This window comes from Ursus maritimus, unplaced genomic scaffold (assembly GCF_017311325.1).
Source record: "Ursus maritimus isolate PB19 unplaced genomic scaffold, ASM1731132v1 scaffold_28, whole genome shotgun sequence".
Taxonomy (NCBI): Eukaryota; Metazoa; Chordata; class Mammalia; order Carnivora; family Ursidae; genus Ursus; species Ursus maritimus.
Genome location: NW_024425341.1, coordinates 14,772,808 through 14,792,246, shown reverse-complemented (window position 1 = coordinate 14,792,246; position 19,439 = coordinate 14,772,808). Strand labels below are relative to the sequence as shown.

Below are 19,439 nucleotides of genomic sequence, written 5' to 3'. Positions count from 1 at the left end.
CGGTCTTACGTTCAAATCTCTGTTCCAATTGTAGGAAGCTCAACTCTGGGTCCAATTGTTCCAGAATGTCCTCTTCCTTAGGAGGAAGAAGAGTGCCTATATTGTGAATATTTTAAAATTCACATAAAACAATTATAAAAAAATTTAGGCTCCACCTACCGATAAGATTATAAGTTCTCCAAGATCAGTGACATTGCTTTTTAGTTCATTGGTCTCCAAAAAATGTAAGACGTTATGTTTTATCCATGTAAAATGTTTTTAAAAACAAACACCCATCTTCACCTTCACTGTGGGATATTTCTTAAAAAAAAAAATAAAAGTTAAATTACCTATACATCACAATGTTCTGTAACCAATTTTTAAACTTAATACAAGATTAATAAACTTCGTAAACTTAAAAACTTCTCACTTATCTTTCCAAGGCATTAGCCAACCCTCTATATTGCTTCTTAATGGCTTCAAAATTATCATTGAAACGTCAGTGAACATAATTTAAACAAGTGGTTTAACTTAAACGGGTGTTATTTAAATCATTCAGGTTGTTTCCAATCTTCCCCCCTTCTACACAATTCTGAAAGGCAAAACATAAAAAAAAAAATCAGTATTTTCCCTTTAAACAAACTGATAAATGGAATTCCTGGGTAGAAGACTTTTGTTCTATGTCCCCGTAGTGCCTCCAGAAAGGCTGTTGTAATTTATCTACCCTCAGTGGTAATGTACGTGGTTCCTGTTCCTCACTCATTCACCAACACCAGCTATTACCTTAAAAACATACAAGCACTGAGAGCACATTATTTTAATGAGCCACTTGTAAATATTTTCATGTTTCCTAGCCCTTCATACTTTTTATTTTGTGTCTGTCCATTTACGTTTCTATTGCAGGGTCATCTTTACTGGTTGGTTTGTAAGAGTCCTTTCTGGAATAAATGTGTTACATATCTCATCCCAGTTTGTTGTGTGCTATTAACATTGTCTATAATTTTTGAGACATCACTGACAGAGAACATATTAGTTTCAGGTGTACAACATGATTCAATACTTGTATAGGTTGAAAAATAATCACCAAATAAATCTACTTATGGTTAACATCCATCACCATGTTTATAATGTTTTTGACAAAAGGGAAGTCTAACACTTTTGTTGTCATAATTATTAATCTTTTCTTTTGTACTAATATTCCTGGAAAAAGGCCTTTTCTCTGTCCAAGTCTATATCCTTAGCACTCTTATTCTACTTTTTGTTTAAAATCTCCATCGACATGGAATATTTTTGCATGTAGTGTGTGAAGTAGGAACCTCGCTCCTGCTGAAAAGAGAGCCTTTGTCCCAACAAGATTTGCTAAATAATCCGGGCGCCTGGGTAGCGCAGTCGCTAAGCGTCTGCCTTCGGCTCAGGGCGTGATCCCAGCGTTCTCGAGTCCCACATCAGGCTTCTCCACTATGAGCCTGCTTCTTCCTCTCCCACTCCCCCTGCTTGTGTTCCCTCTCTCGCTGGCTGTCTCTCTCTGTCAAATACATACATAAAATCTTTAAAAAAAAAAAAAAAAGATTTGCTAAATAATCTACACTTTTCCCTGATGTTAAACACTAAATTTATCACATATCAAAACAAATGCTTTTTCAGTAGGATAAAAGTTATAATCATAAACAGACACTGAAAGACAGGCTCATCCCTTTTTTCACCAGGGGAAATGCTGGCTACACCAGTATTAGCTCATCAGAGCAAGTTTGCCACGCTCAACTGTATCCCAACACTTGGAAATAGGGGGTACAAAGAGCAACGCTATCTTCTTGTGCTGTATTTAGTAAATGGGTATGTAAGGAGCAGGGCATTTTCTAGTCTCCAAGGCAGACACCATGGCTCCCGAGCCTGATGATCTTGTGTAAAACAATCAGGGGGCTGGATAAATACACCTCTCAAGGTTTGGTATCCCAAACAGCTTTAATGTGCGGTAGAACCAAGGTAATTATAGTATGTGGTATGTGTGACATCTTCCTTATAAACAGTGAACCAAGTTTTATTTAGAATCAATGTTGGCTAAAATCTTTTAGCATCAGATTCTTTAAATAAATTATGGCAGCTAGTCCCCATGAGGATGGTTCTGGACTTTAAGTGGCTTTTCCTTTTTTTTTTTTTTTCTTTTTTTTTTAAAGATTTTATTTATTTAGTTGACAGAGACAGCCAGCGAGAGAGGGAGCACAAGCAGGAGGAGTGGGAGAGAAAGAAGCAGGCTCATAGCAGAGGAGCCTGATGTGGGGCTCGATCCCATAACGCCAGGATCACGCCCTGAGCCGAAGGCAAACGCTTAACGACTGCGCCACCCAGGCGCCCCTTTAAGTGGCTTTTCCTGCCTGCTTTACAGATTTAAAATAATTCGGCATCCTGCAAAAGAACTCAGAATAAGCCACTAGAATCCTAAGAACAATGGAAGGAATTCTCATCATCACCGTCCCTGGCAGCAGAAGCAGCTACCATGTGAGAGCTTTTTATACAACAATTCTATGAAGTCAAAATTACTCCTATCCTGGGGATTATTCCTAGAATATTCCCATATTCCCAAATGAGAAATTTGAGACATGGACAGGCTTAGCAACCAGCCTAAGGTCAGGACACAAGCAGATTGTGGCAAGACTAAGATTCAAACCAGTATTCAATGCCTCAGAAGTTTATTCTCTTTCTGCTCCTCTTTACTGTCTTAAGAAATAATGGAAGGGTCTTTGAAATAACTGATGAAAAGTTAAGCTAAAACAGTGAAATACACTTTTCACTATTACATTAGCCACAATTTAAAAATAATATCGCGTGTTGACCAGAGTACGGTGAAGCCAACACTCCTGTTGCAATCATAGTATAAAGGGATATGGGGCTTTAGGAAAACAGCTCAGTTATTCGAGTGAAAGGACTACAAATACACAGGTTTTGATTTACTTAAACTACTTTCAAGAATCTAGCCCAAGAAGTTTCCCCAAACTTTGAAAGTGAGAACTGCCCATCATAGAATCATTTATGTATGTGATAGAGGTACCCCTAATATTTAAGAGGAATAGTTAAAAGTTTCTGCATATGCTAAATGTAATAGTCAACAGAAGTGATTACTCATGTTAAGCAACAAAACAGGACATAAAGTTATCTGGATTTATTTAAAATCACAAAAATTAAAAAAAAAAGCTAAGGGGTGATATTTAAACCTCTACATGCTAAAATTTTTAGGATTTAGCAAACTGCTACAATTAACTGACCATTTTACTAAAGCAAAAGAATATGAAGAGATGGTTAATCTTCACCACTATTTGTTGCTTAAAAAAACTATCTCAAAGCCGTTACATGATCCACGCCCAGGTCATTGGCTATTTGGACACAACTCAACATCAAAGCTACTTCTCTAAAAGCCAACACACTGACATTTCCTCAGTGGCTCATCATAATACTGGGTTTGTCTTAAATAAGTAACCATCAACTAGGAAAATGAATGGAAAAGTCATGTTTATGAATTTTGAAAAAAATACATGTTCATGCCACATAATTGAGATTAAACTGTAATGCAGACCCCTTAAAACACATCTTCTCCACTGCAGTTATTACAACATTGATTATTAAGGGTTAATCGGAGACAGGAATTCTCTGACTCTTATACCTCATTTCTACTCCATAGAAAAAGGCTTTGCCAAAGAAAACCACAACATGATTCATAATTTCCACTTCTTTTCTCATTTAATCAGGAGTTAATTTGCTAATCTGATAACCATACTTGTCAAGGGTTACTGATACATCAAGGGTCAATGATATGCTTTGGAAATAAGGCATGATGTCAGTCCAACATTGTGAAAAGGAAAAATGCCTAATGTTAATAGTTTATTATAGAAAAGGGATAATATGCTGGGATCATTTACTACGCCTATCAGAAAAAATATCCTTTATAACAGTTTACATGATTATAGACTTGAGACACGAATGAAGAATGCCTTTCCGTGTTTCAGATTTAATTGAGATTAAGACAGGCATATTAGATTTAGCCAGTACTTTTATTGTGACCAATATCAACAGCACCTTCTGAAGCATAGAAATGTTGCATACAAATACTCACCAAAAGAATTGCAAAACTTGTATTTTTAAAGCTATAAAAGTTATTGAAGGAAACTGAAGAAGATCTAACTAAAAGGGAAAACCTTCCACATTCATGGATCAAAATACCTGACATCGTAAAAATGGCAGTAGTCCACAAATTCATCTACAGAGTCGACGCAATCTCTATCAAAACCCCAGCTGACTTCTTTGCATAAAAGGACACTGACCCAAAAGTTCACACAGAAATTCAAGGAACCCAGAATAGTCATAAGAATCTTGAAAAAGAACAAGTTAGGAAATTCACACTTCCTGACGTGAAAGCTTATTATATACCACAGTAAGCAACAGTGTGGTATTAGCAAAGAGAGACACATAGATCCATGGAATAGATTTGAGAAGCCCAGAAATAAATCCTCACATTTACAGGCAACTATTTTTAACAAAGGTGCCAAGACATTTCAATGATGGAAAGATTAATGTTTTCAACAAGATGCAGGGACAACTGGCTATTGACATGTAAAACAAGGAAGCTGGACCCTCTACTTCATTTACAAAAATCAACTTAAAATGGATCACAGGCCTAAGTCTAAGAGCTTAAAGTATAAAAATCTTATAAGAAAATACAGGTATAATGGTGCTGGGAAAATTGGACAGCTACATGCAAAAGAATGAAACTTGACCACTATCTCACACCATACACAAAAATAAACTCCAAATGGATGAAAGACCTCGATGCGAGACAGGAATCCATCAAAATTCTAGAGGAGAACATAGGCAGCAACCTCTACGACATCGGCCAAAGCAACCTTTTTCATGATACATCCCCAAAGGCAAGAGAAACAAAAGATAAAATGAATTTATGGGACTTCATCAAGATTAAAAGTTTCTGCACAGCCAAGGAAACAGTCAGAAAAACTAAGAGGCAGCCCACGGAATGGGAGAAGATATTTGCAAATGACACTACAGATAAAGGACTGGTATCCAAGATCTACAAAGAACTTCTCAAACTCAATACACGAGAAACAAATAAACAAATCAAAAAATGGGCAGAAGATATGAACAGACACTTTTCCAATGAAGACATACAAATGGCTAACAGACACATGAAAAAATGTTCAAAATCATTAGCCATCAAGGAAATTCAAATCAAAACCACACTGAGATACCACCTTACGCCAGTTAGAATGGCAAAAATAGACAAGGCAAGAAACAACAATTGTTGGAGAGGATGTGGAGAAAGGGGATCCCTCCTACATTGTTGGTGGGAATGCAAGTGGGTACAGCCACTCTGGAAAACAGTGTGGAGGTCCCTTAAAAGTTAAAAATTGAGCTACCCTATGATCCAGCCATTGCACTACTGGTGTTTACCCCAAAGATACAGACGTAGGAAGAGAAGGGCCATATGCACCCCAATGTTCATAGCAGCAATGTCCACAATAGCTAAATCGTGGAAGGAGCCAAGATGCCCTGCAACAGATGACTGGATTACAGTTGTGGTCCATATATACAATGGAATATTACTCAGCAATCAGAAAGAACGGGTTCTCAACATTTGCTACAACGTGACGGCACTGGAGGAGATATGCTATAGAAATAAGTCAAGCAGAGAAAGACAATCTATCATATGATTTCTCTCATCTATGGAACATAAGAACTTCAGAATGATCAGTAGGGGAAGAAAGGAGCAAAGAAAGGGGGGGTAATCAGAAGGGGGAATGAAACATGAGAGACTATGGACTATGAGAAACAAACTGAGGGCTACAGAGGGGAGGGGGGTGGGGGAATGGGATAGGCCGGTGATGGGTAGTAAGGAGGGCACATATTGCATGGTGCACTGGGTGTTATACACAACTAATGAATCATCGAGCCTTACATCGAAAACTGGGGATGTACTGTATGGTGACTAACATAATATAATAAAAAATCATTATTAAAAAAAAAAAAAAAAAGAAAATACAGGTATAAATCTTCACAACCTTGCACCAATCAATGGCTTCTTCCACAGAACATCAGAATCAGAGAGAGGATCGAGGTGGCCAAGTAGGAGAATCCTGAGCTTACCTCCTGCCCCAGACACATCAAGGCTTCAACTACATATACGACAACTCTCTGAGAATGCCCTCAAGACTAGAAGAACAGCTCTTCCACAAAGATACAAAGGAAAAGCAACATGAAGAAGGGCAGGAGGGGCAGAGACACAGTTTCTATGTGACCCATACCTCCAGCACAACAATACACCAGCAGGAGGGCTATCACAGTCCTAGAGATCCTCCCTGACAAGCAAGGGGTTCAAGCCCCACATTGGGCACCTCCGCCCTGAAAGGCCTGGCACCCAGAAACGAGTCCCTCATTGAAAATCAATGAGGCTTAATGCTGGGAGAACTGGAGGGCTACAGAAAACCAAGACTCCATTCTTAAAAGGCCTGTGCACAAACTTACTTGCTCTGAGATGTAGCAAAGCAGCAGTCTGAAAAGCACCTGGGCCATACATGAATGAGATTTGCTAATTTCAGGGTATGTGCTGAAGGGGCAGGGATCTGCAGGAACTTCTCCAGGACAGAGGTGCTAGCTGGTGCCATTTCTTGCCCTCCTGTCTAGCTGGCCTAACGCTGGTGGGTACCAGTTCTGACACTCCCCATCTACAGTACCAGCACCACTTGCCTTGCCCCACACTCCTCCATGGATGTGCCATATTCAACACAACTGTAAGAGAAGACAAAGTGGCTCCAGCCCTACCTCACCCAGCAGAAGAACCCATATGGAACCAGTGTCCCCACACGAACTGAGAAGCTTTTACCTGCAACACCTAGCAGGCAGCCTCAAACAGAATGATGCCCTGCTAAAGCAGCTCCTGCCAGGAATTGGAGGGGGACCAGCCCCACCCATCAGTTTGTCAACAAGAGAAGTCATCCAATGAAAGAGGAATGAACACACGACCCAAAAAATGAGACACCACGGAATGCCTGATTCTGATGACCAGGGGAGAACGTGCTTCTGGACCTCATAGGACACTTTCTACATAAAGCCAACCCTTCAAGACCGGGAGACATAGCTGATCTACCTAATACATGGAAACAAACATAGATAGTCAGGCAAAAAGAGGAGACAGGAGTATGTTTCAAACAAAAGAACAAGACAAAACCTCAGAAAAAGAACTAAATGAAACAAAGATAGGCCACCTATCTGATAACGAAAGCAAAATGACGTTCGTAAACTCATTTAGCACAAGAGAAGTGTGGAGGACAGAGTGAGAACCTCGACAAGGAGATGGCTAACATTAAAAAAAAACCAATCGTAGCTCAGAATACAATAACGGAAATGCAAAATACACTAGAGAGAATCAACAGCAGATTACAGAATGCAGAAAAATGGATTCGTGACCTGGAAGACAGAGGAGTGGAAATGATCCAAGCTCAACAGCAAGAAGAAAAAAACATTTTTTAATGAGGGTAGTTTAAGAAACCTATAAGGTAACATGAAGCATACTAGCATTTGTATTCTGGGGTCCCAGAAGGAGAAAAGACAGAGAAAGAGACAGAAAACTTATTTGAAGATATAATGGCTCAAAACTTCTAACCTGGGGAAGGAAGCAGACATCCAGGTCCAGCAAGCACAGAGAGCCCCAAACAAGATGAACCCGAAGACACTGACAAGAAAACACATTAACAGTGAGATGTAAAAAATGAAAACTAAGGAGGGGCACCCGGCTGGCTTAGTGGGTAGAGCACGCAACTCTCGATTTCGGAGGTGTGAGTTCAAGTCCCGTGTTGGCTGTTGAGATTACCTAAAAATAAAATCTTTTAAAAAATGAAAGATAAGGAGAGAATCTTAAAAGCAGCAAGAGAAAAACAACTAGTTACGTACAAGGGAACCACCATGAGAGTATCAGCTGACTTTGTAGCAGAAACTGCAGGTCAGAAGAAAGTGGCATGCTAAATTCAAAGTCTGAAAAGAAAAAAATCTACAACCAGAAGACTCTCCCCAGCCAGATTAGCATTCAAAATTGAAGGAAGGCTCAAAAGTTTCCCAGACAAACAAAACAAGGAGTGCATCACCGTGAAGTTGGCCTTACAAGAAATGTTAGAGACTCTTTAAGCAGAAAAGGTCATGAGGCACCTGAGTGGCTCAGTTGGTAAAGTGGCTGACTCTTGATTTTGGCTCAGGTCATGACCTTGGGTTTTGGGATTGGCCCCAAGTCAGGCTCTGCATTCTGCTTGAGATTGTCTCTCTTCCTCTCCCTCTGCCCCCTCCCCCTGTGCACACATGCTCACTCTCTCTCTAAAATAAATAAATAAATATTAAGGGTGGGGGGAAGGTCACAACCAGAAGAAAATAATGAAAGAAAAAGATTCTCACTGGTAAAAGCACACATACGGTCAAGATAGTGGGCCAATCACTTATAAAAATAGCATAAAGATTAAAAGACAAAGGCAATAAAGTCAATTGTATCCACAATAATTATTTTAGGTATACCAAAATAAGAGGGAGTAAAATATGACATCAAGTACATCGAACACAGAGGGAGTAGAAATGTAGTGCTTAAAATGTTCAAACTTAAGTAACTACCAACTCAATATAAATTGCCATATGTACACACATATATATGGTGTTATATATAAATCTCGTGGTAACCACAAACCAAAGACCTATAAGAGAGAAGCAAAAACTACAGAGAAAGGAATCCAAACAGAACACTAAAGAAAATCATCAAAACACAAGGGACGAGAGCAAGAGAAGTAGAGGGCAACAGAACAGAACCATAAAAACAATCAGAAGACAATAAAATGGCAATAAATACATACTTCTCAATGGTTACTTTTCAAATGTAAATGGACTAAACGTTCCAATCAAAATACCCAGGCTAGTTGAATGGATGAAAAAACAAGACCCATCCCTTCAGACCTAAGGACATACATCCTAAAAGTGAAGGGATAGAAAAAAATATATACCATGCAAATAGAAACAAAAAGAAAACTGGGATAGCAATACTTATATCAGACAAAGTAGACTTCACAACAAAGACTAATAAACAAGGGAATTCCATAATAAAGGGATCGATCCAACAAAAACAATTTAAAAATTATAAACATCAATGCACCCAACAGAGGAGTACCTAAACAGATAAAGCCAATATGAACAGACATGAAGGGAGAAACTGAAAATAGTATAATAAGGGCAGGGGACTTTAACACTCCACTTACATAAGTAGGTATCATTCAGACAAAAATCGATAAGGAAATAGTAGCCTTAAAATTACAGGCCAATATCCCTAGTGAACATCGATGCAAAAATCCTCAACAATATGTTAGAAAACCAAATTCGACAGTACATTAAAAGTATCAGACACCATGATCAAGTGAGGTTTATTCCAGATGTGCAATGGTGGTTCAATATCGACAAATCAATCAACACAATACAACACCTTAACAAAATGAAGAATAAATATCTATTGATTACCTCAATATATGCAGAAAAAGGACCGGACAAAATTTAACATCCATTTATTATAAAAACTCTCAAGAAAATGAGTATACAGGGAATATACCTCAGCATATAAAGGCCATATATGACAAACCCACAGCTCACAGCTTTTCCTCTAAGAGCGGGACTAAGACAAGGATGCCCATGGTCATCACCTTTATTCAAAATGTTACCAGGAGTCAACTCAAAATGGTTTACAGACCTAAATGTAAGACCTGAAACAATAAAATTAAAAGAAAACAGTCTTACCAAGATTTTTTTTTTTTTTTGGATCTGTCTCCTCAGCAAAGGGCAATAAAAGAAAAACTAAGCAATTAGAACTGTATCAAACTAAAAAGCTTTTGCACAGCAAAGGAAACCATTAAAAAAATGAAAAGGCAGCCCACTGCATGGGAGAAGATATTTGCAAATGATATATTCAATAAGGAGTTAATATCCAAAATACATGAAAAATTTCTACAACTCAACACAAAAACGAAACGAAACAAAACCAAGAGTCCAATTAAAAAATTGGCAGAGGAACTGGACATTTTCCCAGACATATAACAGATAGACAACAGATACATGAAAAGATGCTCAATGTTACTAATCAGCAGGGAAATGCAAGTCATAACCTCTATGAGATATTACCCTACACCCATCAGAATGGCTATTATTGAAAAGACAAGAAATAGCAAGTGTGGGTGAGGATATGAGGAAAAGAAAACCTTCATGCACGATTGATGGGAACCTTTACTGGTGCGGCCACTATGGAAAACAGTATGGTGCTTCCTCAACAAATAAAAAATTGCAATACCATACAATCTAGCAATTCCACTTTTGGATATTTAGCTGAAGAACATGAAAACACTAATTTGAATAGATATATGCATCCTTATGTTCAGTGCAGCATTATTTGCAATAGCCAAGTGGAAGTAACCTACGTGTCCATCGATAAATGAATGGATGAAGGTATGTGGTATAGATACACAATGGAATATTACGTAACCATAAAAAAGAATGAGAAAGCGAAAAGAGCAGGAGAAAATATTTACAAATCGTCTTTTTGATAAGGATCTAGTAACTCAGGTTATGTATAAAGAACTCCTACAATTCAACAATACAAATAATTTTTAAATGGGCAAAGGATTTGAATAAATGTTTCCCCAAAGGGCCAATAAACACATGTAAAGATGCTCAACGTTACTAGCCATCAGGGAAATGCAAATCAAAACCACAGTGAGACACCACTTCATAACCATCAAGCAAGTGTTGGCAAGAATGTGAAGGAACTAGACCCTCATACACTGTGGTGGAAATGTAAGATGGTACAGTCACTTTGGAAAACATTCTGGAAGTTTCTCAGTTAAATAGAGTTATACCGTCTAGCTTCCTATTAAAGGTTATCTGATTTTCTAACATAAAATCATTCTACAGCATATTAGCTCTGTTTTTCTCTCAAATACCAGGATTACCAGAAATTTAAATTTTTCTTTACTTTAAAAGAAAATAAAAATCTCAGTATATATAGAATAGTGTGTGTGTGTGTGTGTGTGTGTGTGTGTGTGTGTGTGTTTTAATTAGAAAAGATCTAGTAAAAATAGATTCAAACTCAGGCTATTGGGAACCTTTAGAATTTAAATTACTCTGATGGTTGAGTCTTCTCTAGCTTTAAGAACTTACAAAAGGTTAACAACTGTGATGTAATTCCCTCACACATCCCTGTTTGATTAACCTGGAAACATCAAGGATATTAGTTATTCCCTTTATCAATATACCAACCCTATTTTCTTTAATTACTTCCTAAATATAGGGCCTCACAAACTTCTACTCCTGCCTAGCTTCCTGAAGAGAAGGCCCTTGTTCATCTCTGGCTCATTATTGTATCCTTAGCACTGAACACTGTCACAAGCATGAAAAACTGTAGTCAACGTGCTATAATACCTTTCTCCCTTCTAAACTGCTGTTCTAATCTTCGATGCATTTAGAAGCCACATAACTGTCTTATAAATGAATATTAAATTAGAGAATGCAGTAGTATATGGGGACCTGATTAGCTATAGATCAAATGTAGGAACTGTAGTGAATACATTTCATGAATCTTTATGGCTTCTCAAGAGACAAAACTTTTAGGTCCCAGTTGTGCTTCAAATGGGTGAAGCGGTTTTAAAGACAGATACAAGTTTGTTCAGTAGAAGTGTAAAAAAGAACAGGAAAATGTTAAACTGAACTGTTAAAAGGTGTTAAAACCTGATACTGAGATTTAGCAATGAAACTATACAACTTTAAAAGAGCATTTATTGTAGAAAAAAGTATATTCTCCACTTTAGATCACATTTTAAAAATATCATTTTAAAAAACTAAAATTGTCTGTTATTAATAAAACGTCTTTTTGTGTCAGATTGCTTGTTAATCAGGCTGACCAAGTTTTGACCTACGCTGGTCCAACTCATAAAGAGTTAAGTTTATGCCACGAACCTGAAATTCTGTTTTAAGGAAAACAGTAGGAAAAAAAAAATCACTGTAAATATATTTAAATACTTGCAATGATAACATGACTTTACAAAAAGATTCTTTTTTCTCCCTCCATATTTAAAAGTTGCCACTTACCCACATTAAAAGCTGTAAATAGATTTTTTCTTGAGGAACCTAAAAAATAAAAGAAGTATTTGTAAAATACACATTTTGAGTGAAATATCACACAAAAATTTGCCATTTAAAAATATTTTCAAAACAAAAACCAAAAAATATTTTCAAAACAAAAAATTATTTTCAAAAACAATCCATTATCTAAATTTTAGGTTCCAGATGAGAAATACCACTGAAATATAATCAACTTCGTCAAGTATATTCTAGGTATAAAATGATACTCTAAATAACATCAGGATGAGAGTTTAAGGGTGATATGAATTCACTGTCACAAATATGATAGGAAAACTAGAGTATTTTTTCAGCCAGAGTGCAAATGTTAACAGTACTGAATTTGCACCCATATTACAGTTTATGCTATTCCACTGCTGACAGAGGAAAAAGGCAGGTCATTTATGAAAGACAGTCACTAACATGTGATTTCTAAATTGCCAGGCATTAAATCCAATTCACATCCTATTCAGCTAGGAAGGAAAGAATACTTAAGCTTCTTCTCCAAACTGACACAACATGAAACACAACCAGGGGATCCTTTCGCGATGTGTATGTATATCAAATCACCAAACGTACTACAGTTTTGTCAATTATGCATTAATAAATATGACCAAAATACAAGTAGTGGTAATACATACAGAGCTACAAAGATAAGTCACTAGAAGAAAACTAGGAGTGCTTCTACTTGACCAGAGATTGGCATTTCTAGAACATCATCACCTGCATATTACCAGTTAGAACAGCTGCCACATTCTAGTTGTAGAATTTCACATAGACCATAATCTCTTAAAATATGTGGCCATTAGGGGCGCCTGGGTGGTTCAGTTGGTTAAGCATCGAACTCTCGGTTTCAGATCAGGTCATGATCTCAGGGTCGTGAGATCCAGCCCCGTGTCAGGCTCCATGCTCAGGAGTCTGCCTGAGATTCTCTCTCCCTCTCCCTCAGCCCCTCCCACAGCCCACTCGCATGAAATAAAGGAAAGAAAGAGAAAATCTTTAAAAAGATATGTGGTCATTATAAATGCAAATCATTCCTACTCAGGTAAAATGTGTATGACATAAAAGCTTGCAAATTCAATAGCAAGACATATTAGAAAACTGGAATTCCCTATTCCGTAAAGTTATCAGTGGAATCACGAAGTTCCCATTCTCTGGAAGTTATGTAGCATCGAAGTCTGACATCCCTTTTCAGTGACTGGTGTAGGTGTAGACACTGCGGCTTTATCACCATCCATAAAAACCGCAGATTCACACACTGATGTCCTTCCAGCAAGAACGTCATCCCAGCAAAGGGTCATCTGACGCATTAGAAATGTATTGAAGACCATGGACAGATACGAACCTGCTGGCACACCAAAGAATCTTTTTGCCAATATTTATGCCCATTTTCTCTTTAGTAGTGTGTAAAAGAGAAAGCGTTGATAAATATTCACTAGGTGATTGGCCTCAAGTTACCACAGGATTCTTTACATACATACACACAACCGTGGAGAAGGAAGAACAGCATGGACACTCTCACACTGCTGTGCCAGACTAACACCTTTCTGGAAAAGTACTGAGTACCATGTTAACAATTTCACGAAGATTCAGACCGTTTCACCAGGGATCCCTCTTTCAGGGATACCCCATTAGAAGTCATTGGAATTTGAAGTAATGAATGTTCACGCTCGAAAATGTTCGCTCACCTCAATATTATGTGCCACGGTAAAAGTCAGAAATTGTCCAGGAACTACGGAATTGGAAGACAGACCATGGCATAGCCATGGAAAAGGAAACGGCTCTTGCGATAGGCCACCCAGGAAGAAGCAAGACACAGGAGAGTGCACACCCCGCGCCCTGAGAAAAGTGGAGGAAATGTAACAGCTGTTCGCAGTTGATGGAACAGAGGAGGACCGGTCTGTGTGTCCCCTGACATAAAAGCACGAGGGTGTGTACCACTTGCGGCTACTGCCACTTTCAGTCACTGTTAAACGCAGAGGAATTAGCAAATCAAAAGGCTAGGGGTGCCTGGGTGGCTCAGTGTTAAGCATCTGCCCTCGGCTCAGGTCATGATCCCAGGGTCCTGGGATGGAGCCCCACGCCGTCTGTCTGTCTGTCGGGCTCCCTGCTCAGCGGGGAGCCTGCTTCTCCCTCTCCCTCTGGCTGCCGCTCCAACGGACTGTGCACTCTCACTCTCTCTCTCTGTCAAATGAATAAAATCTTTTAAAAAAATAAATAAAAAGGCTAATTCTTACAGGCCAAAAAAAGGGGTTCTTAACTACAACTCAGGATCATAACCTACTGACTTGTGTTTCCCTTGAAGGTGAGGTCAAACTGAGTTGTGTGAAAGTCGAATGACTGCTTGTAAATGCTGTCACCAAGGCAGATATCCTTCAGTTACATTTGACAATATGTTATCTGTCCAGTTTTGAATACTTCTCTTGCCTCCTTATCAGTTCACTCACACAAACCACTGTATTGTTTTCATTAAACTCCTGTTTTCTAATTGAAATTGTCTATTAAGAATATATTTGCAATCTATTTTTCCTTTGTTTTTATGACTAACGGAAATCAAGAAAATTCCTTAGCTATATCTTAACCTAGATATCAGGGTAAAGGATATACGTATTTTTTATTTCTCCCCTGCCTCCCAAAATCATTCATTGTTTCTTACTCTATAACTAAGCAATTTCACTCTGTTAAAACTGAAATACTGGAAAATATTTTTCCTGTTATTGATAAGATGGTTATATCCCAGAGTAACTACAGTGGCTGAGATCTACTAGTAGTGTAAATAAAATACTTTCCTTAAAAAAACACACACCACCTCTAATATGGGTCACACATTCTGCTTCAAGTTTCTCATTCGCAATTCATTCAGTGAAGCAGTCTTTCAGTTCACTAAGCACGAATCCAACTTCTAACGTACTTAAGATCCACTTCAGATTTGGTGATAAAGCTGCACGGAAAAATTGCCTGTTAAGTATATACCACATATTCGGTAAGCCTGAAAGCTCTCCTTCATCGCCACGGCAATTACTAGTGAGTGATACAAAGAAGGAGAAGAGAAAGAACAGAAAAAAGGAACACGGTTTGGACCAAAGGTGGGAAGTAAATTGTGCATTTCTATCTCATCGTTCTAGAATGTTATCTTAGAATAACATAACTCTGGAAGCCTCGTTTATGTTTACCTTATGCCTGTGTTTTATCTCTTGATTTACAGGCATCAAGTCTTAACTACAGAACCCACGGACTCTCAGAAGAAGAGCTCCTTTGCTGGAAAAAATTTATTACGTGTCTTTTTTCAGAGAGACTCTTTGTAAATAACTGTTCGATGTACTATGCACCTAGTTGCCAAAATTTAACTTTCTACAAGATAAGGACTAAAAAGTCTTGTCTTCCCTCTTTTCTCTGCAATGAGGAACATACCTTTTGGAGGAGTTTTTAGTAAGTGTGCATGAGCTCTGGATACCAAAGGCTTCAAATACAAGGATCCCGAGGAACCATTCTGAAATGCTGGCTTGGGAGGTTTTTCCTCATACTTGATGACAGCGGCATTTCCAGCTGTAGTAAGACAGAAGAGTACATTTTATGTTATAGAGAAATATAGCATGAATTTTCCACAACTTATTCCTTCCTTCATGAATCAACAAGTGCTAAGTACCTACCACGTGCCAGCCATCACCGCATCTTAGAAGTACGAAGACTGATGGTATGGCGCTCCTGTCCCCAGGGATGCAGGTAAATGCACACCCATCCAAAGTGACCATACAAAAAAACCCCAAAACCAACAAAAACAAAACAAACAAACAAAACCCCAAAAACAAAAAAACAAAGTGACCATACATCTTGGCATAATCCAAGTTGATGTATCCTGGCCAGTTGAGTTTCATCCCAAATAAAAGCTGGAAGATAAATTCTATGGCCATCTGTGCCAGGTACTAAGCACGCCCAAGGTGCAGCTGTGAAGAGCGCCCATCTCCAGGAAGATAAGGCAGATGCGTCAATAATCCAATAATAACAAACCCAGGCGGCCAGCTGTGCTACTAAGGTGAGAACAATAACGTACAAATTCCTCGGTAGCTACGAGGCTGAGATCTGGTTCTGTTCCTCCCCTGCTCCAGCCAGGAGGTGGAATTCCCTTATCTGCCCTGGAACAGAGGTGCCTAAGCCCCAAAGCGAAAACATTAAAAGCAAATCCCACCTCAACAATGAAAACCGTCTTTGGCATGGCATGTCAATCTTTCCTGCTTACATGGGAATCCTCTCAGAAAGAAAACACAAATTATTTCCAGGCACTAAAAGAAAGACTCAACAACTTTTGGAGAAACTGTGGTGCTCGCCGGCTTTGCTCAGGCTGTGCCTCTAATTCTGAGTCTACTATGGTTATTAGGCCAAGGGCGCTGCCACAGAAGTAGACCAACACTATTTCCCAGGGAACATGCCAGGGTAAAAGAGGGGAAAATTAAGTGAGCAAATACCATACGTCAGGTGTAATAGGCCCATGAATCCCGGAAAGGGCCCCTGCCATTTTACTACAGTCTCTGATTTTGCCTCTGGTTCTTCATTAGGACTCAAAAGATAAACTTAGCACATCAGTGGACAGTGACACTTCAGAATAAAGAACACAGCTTTGAAAAGTAATAGTGATCGTTTACAACTGGTTGATTTTTTTTATTATGATACATTAGTTACCATACAGTACATCATTAGCTTTTGAGATAACGTTCCATGATTCATTGTTTGCATATCACAACTGGTTGATTTCTATCAGAACCACCATCTGAAACCATGGAGAAACAATTATAGCAAAGTCTGAAGTAGGTGTGTTGCTTCCTCTTATTCCTGCTTTTGCCCAGTAATGACCAAAACCCTTCGGCATCAAAAAGCTAAGAATCAAGACAAACAAACAAAAACTAAGTATCTTTCAGTTGCTTGAGGCAACTGTGTAGCCGTATTTATACAGGTTCTTCCAAAACTGTGCATTTCTTTTTCATGTTTATGGCTTCCTGTTAGATTCTTCTATAGAATCCTTAAGACTTGTATTTGTACTTGGGGCAGGAAAAAGGGAAAAGGACAAGGAAAGGAACATGGCTTGTTTCCTGCACTCTGAACTCCAAATGAGGAAGTGTTTTCACATATTTTCACTGAAGGTATATTTGATCCATAATGAGGTCCTAGGAAATAGTGTTCCTCTGCTAGGGTATTTGGTTGAGTAGACTTTGTGGCTACTCTAGGAATCTAACACACTAACATCATTTGTTTCAGTATTTCGGGCAGGGGGAGTCTACATCTTAAAATCTCAGAAGCATCAAAACCCTCAGAGTGAGGGTTTGAAAAATAGTACCAGCACGTAAAGACCGAAACAAAACAGAAAAAAACAAACGGTTTCAAACCTCATTGTTCTTTTTTTTTAATCAGCAGTAATGACCTAAGGAAAAAAAACTGTATTTCCTTAAAACACTGTTCTAAATTCACCATTCTCTATCACTGAGTCATCTTTGAAACAGTACGCTGTCCAGAAGCTTAGCTCCTAAGAATTTTTAACATTACTGTTTTGCTTATCCTAAGAGATTACCATGTTACACAACACTCACGAGCATAAACCCAGCACTTGGTCCTTTTCTCTCCATATTCAGGGGGGAAAAAAATCGAAACAAAAATACTTGGAGGGGCGCCCGGGTGCCTCAGTTGGTTAAGTGGCTGCCTTCAGCTCAGGTTATGATCCCAGGACCCTGGGAATGAGTCCCATGTCAGGCTCCCTGCTCAGTGGGGAGCCTGCTTCTCCCTCTCCCTCTGGCACTCCCCCTGCTGGTGCACTCCCTCTCTGTGCCAAATAAATAAAATCTTAAAAAACAAAACAAAACAAAAAACTTGGAGTTTTCTGGTCCTTTTTTCCTACAAAAGTTAATCTTTTTATCCATGTTCCTTTGTTAACCATACAAACTACTGGCATTTTTATATAACCATAGACTCACTGGGCCAGAGGGGAAATCTACGGGTGTCCTCATTCACTAGCTGGTTCCCAAGATTAATTTCCCTGCCACCAACCCAGACTGGATTTTTTATTGTTTGTTTCTCAATGATGTTCAACTCCTAGTTTTAAGCATCAAGTTCTATTCTAATACTCAACACATAATCATAAATTTCCTTATTACCAACCTTGATTCCTTTCTTCATCTCACATTAGAAAAGGGTGAGCTTCTACCTTATTTATAACTATGTTATAAATTTGAAGACAGAAATTTTTCATCAGGTTATCCTAACTCCTAGAACAGTGTTTACAGATGTCACAGCTAAACCTGTAAAGACATGCTGTTATTCTCCCGATCTATGTTAAGTCATTCTACAATGAGCCATCTGTTCATTCTTCCTGTTCCCATAAAACATTTCCGATATTAGGTCAGATCAACACCGAGGCTTTCCTCCTATGGAGAGGTTTCTGTCCATTTCCGATCCTTCTTTCCAATTCTCTTTCTCCAGAACCCAAAGACTTGGTCTTTCTCAAGCTGAAAATTACAGGAGGCTAATATAAATGATAGTACTGAAGATATTTCTATTATAAAATTCAACATAATTTTTTTTTAAGGATGGGTGGGAAAGAACTTCACAGTCTTAACAGAAACAAAAATTTGCAGAGCATATCTTTCAGGTTTTCATATAAAGTGGATATTGGGTTTCAATTAGCATTTTTGCTTTTGCTAAATTAAAATTCCAAAAGAAAGTAAATGATGTTATTCAAGTCTTAACCACGTATTCCGACCATCTGGATTTTAGTTTTACTTTTCTTGAAACATTTTTTAAATTCATCAGCAGCAAATAAGTCACCTATTTAGATTTTGAAAAGTTGAACTGAGTTTAATTTATAGACCTAATATAAAATCATATGATCCCAAATTCATTCACACTTTTCATTGCTCGGCTTTAAAAACAAAGACCTTCAGTTTCCAAAGAACAGACTAAAAGGATTTTTCACTAAAGCACAAGACAAAATTCTCATGAGGCACAATACTCCCGTCCCTTGGCTCTCTGTCACACACAGACAGAAGGTGTTGTCCCGGAAACAGACTGCCACTCTCCAGGCTCAGTGTAAACCCTGGATCCAGCCCCAGATCTGTCGTCAACTGTTTAACATGGGAGGGTGAAAATCCATATACAAGGATAAAATTTCTGAGTTTGACCAGAGACAATCACATATACACATACATTTACACACGTACACACACACACACACACACACACACTCTCTCTCTCTCTTCCTGATCATCTATTGTACACACTTCCTACCTTCA

General features: G+C 38.4%; 1 protein-coding gene across 1 annotated transcript in view; it reads right to left on the bottom strand.

The window, feature by feature from the left end:
* The window catches only part of MTUS1 (microtubule associated scaffold protein 1), a 187,995-nt gene that overhangs the window by 54,388 nt on the left and 114,168 nt on the right, over positions 1-19,439 (bottom strand). Inside the window, exons 5-6 of the mRNA XM_040643308.1 lie at positions 15,577-15,711; positions 12,136-12,174 (exon numbers count right to left, since the gene is read on the bottom strand). Coding sequence (XP_040499242.1) covers positions 12,136-12,174; positions 15,577-15,711 — 174 coding nt within the window. The remainder of the gene's footprint in view (positions 1-12,135; positions 12,175-15,576; positions 15,712-19,439) is intronic.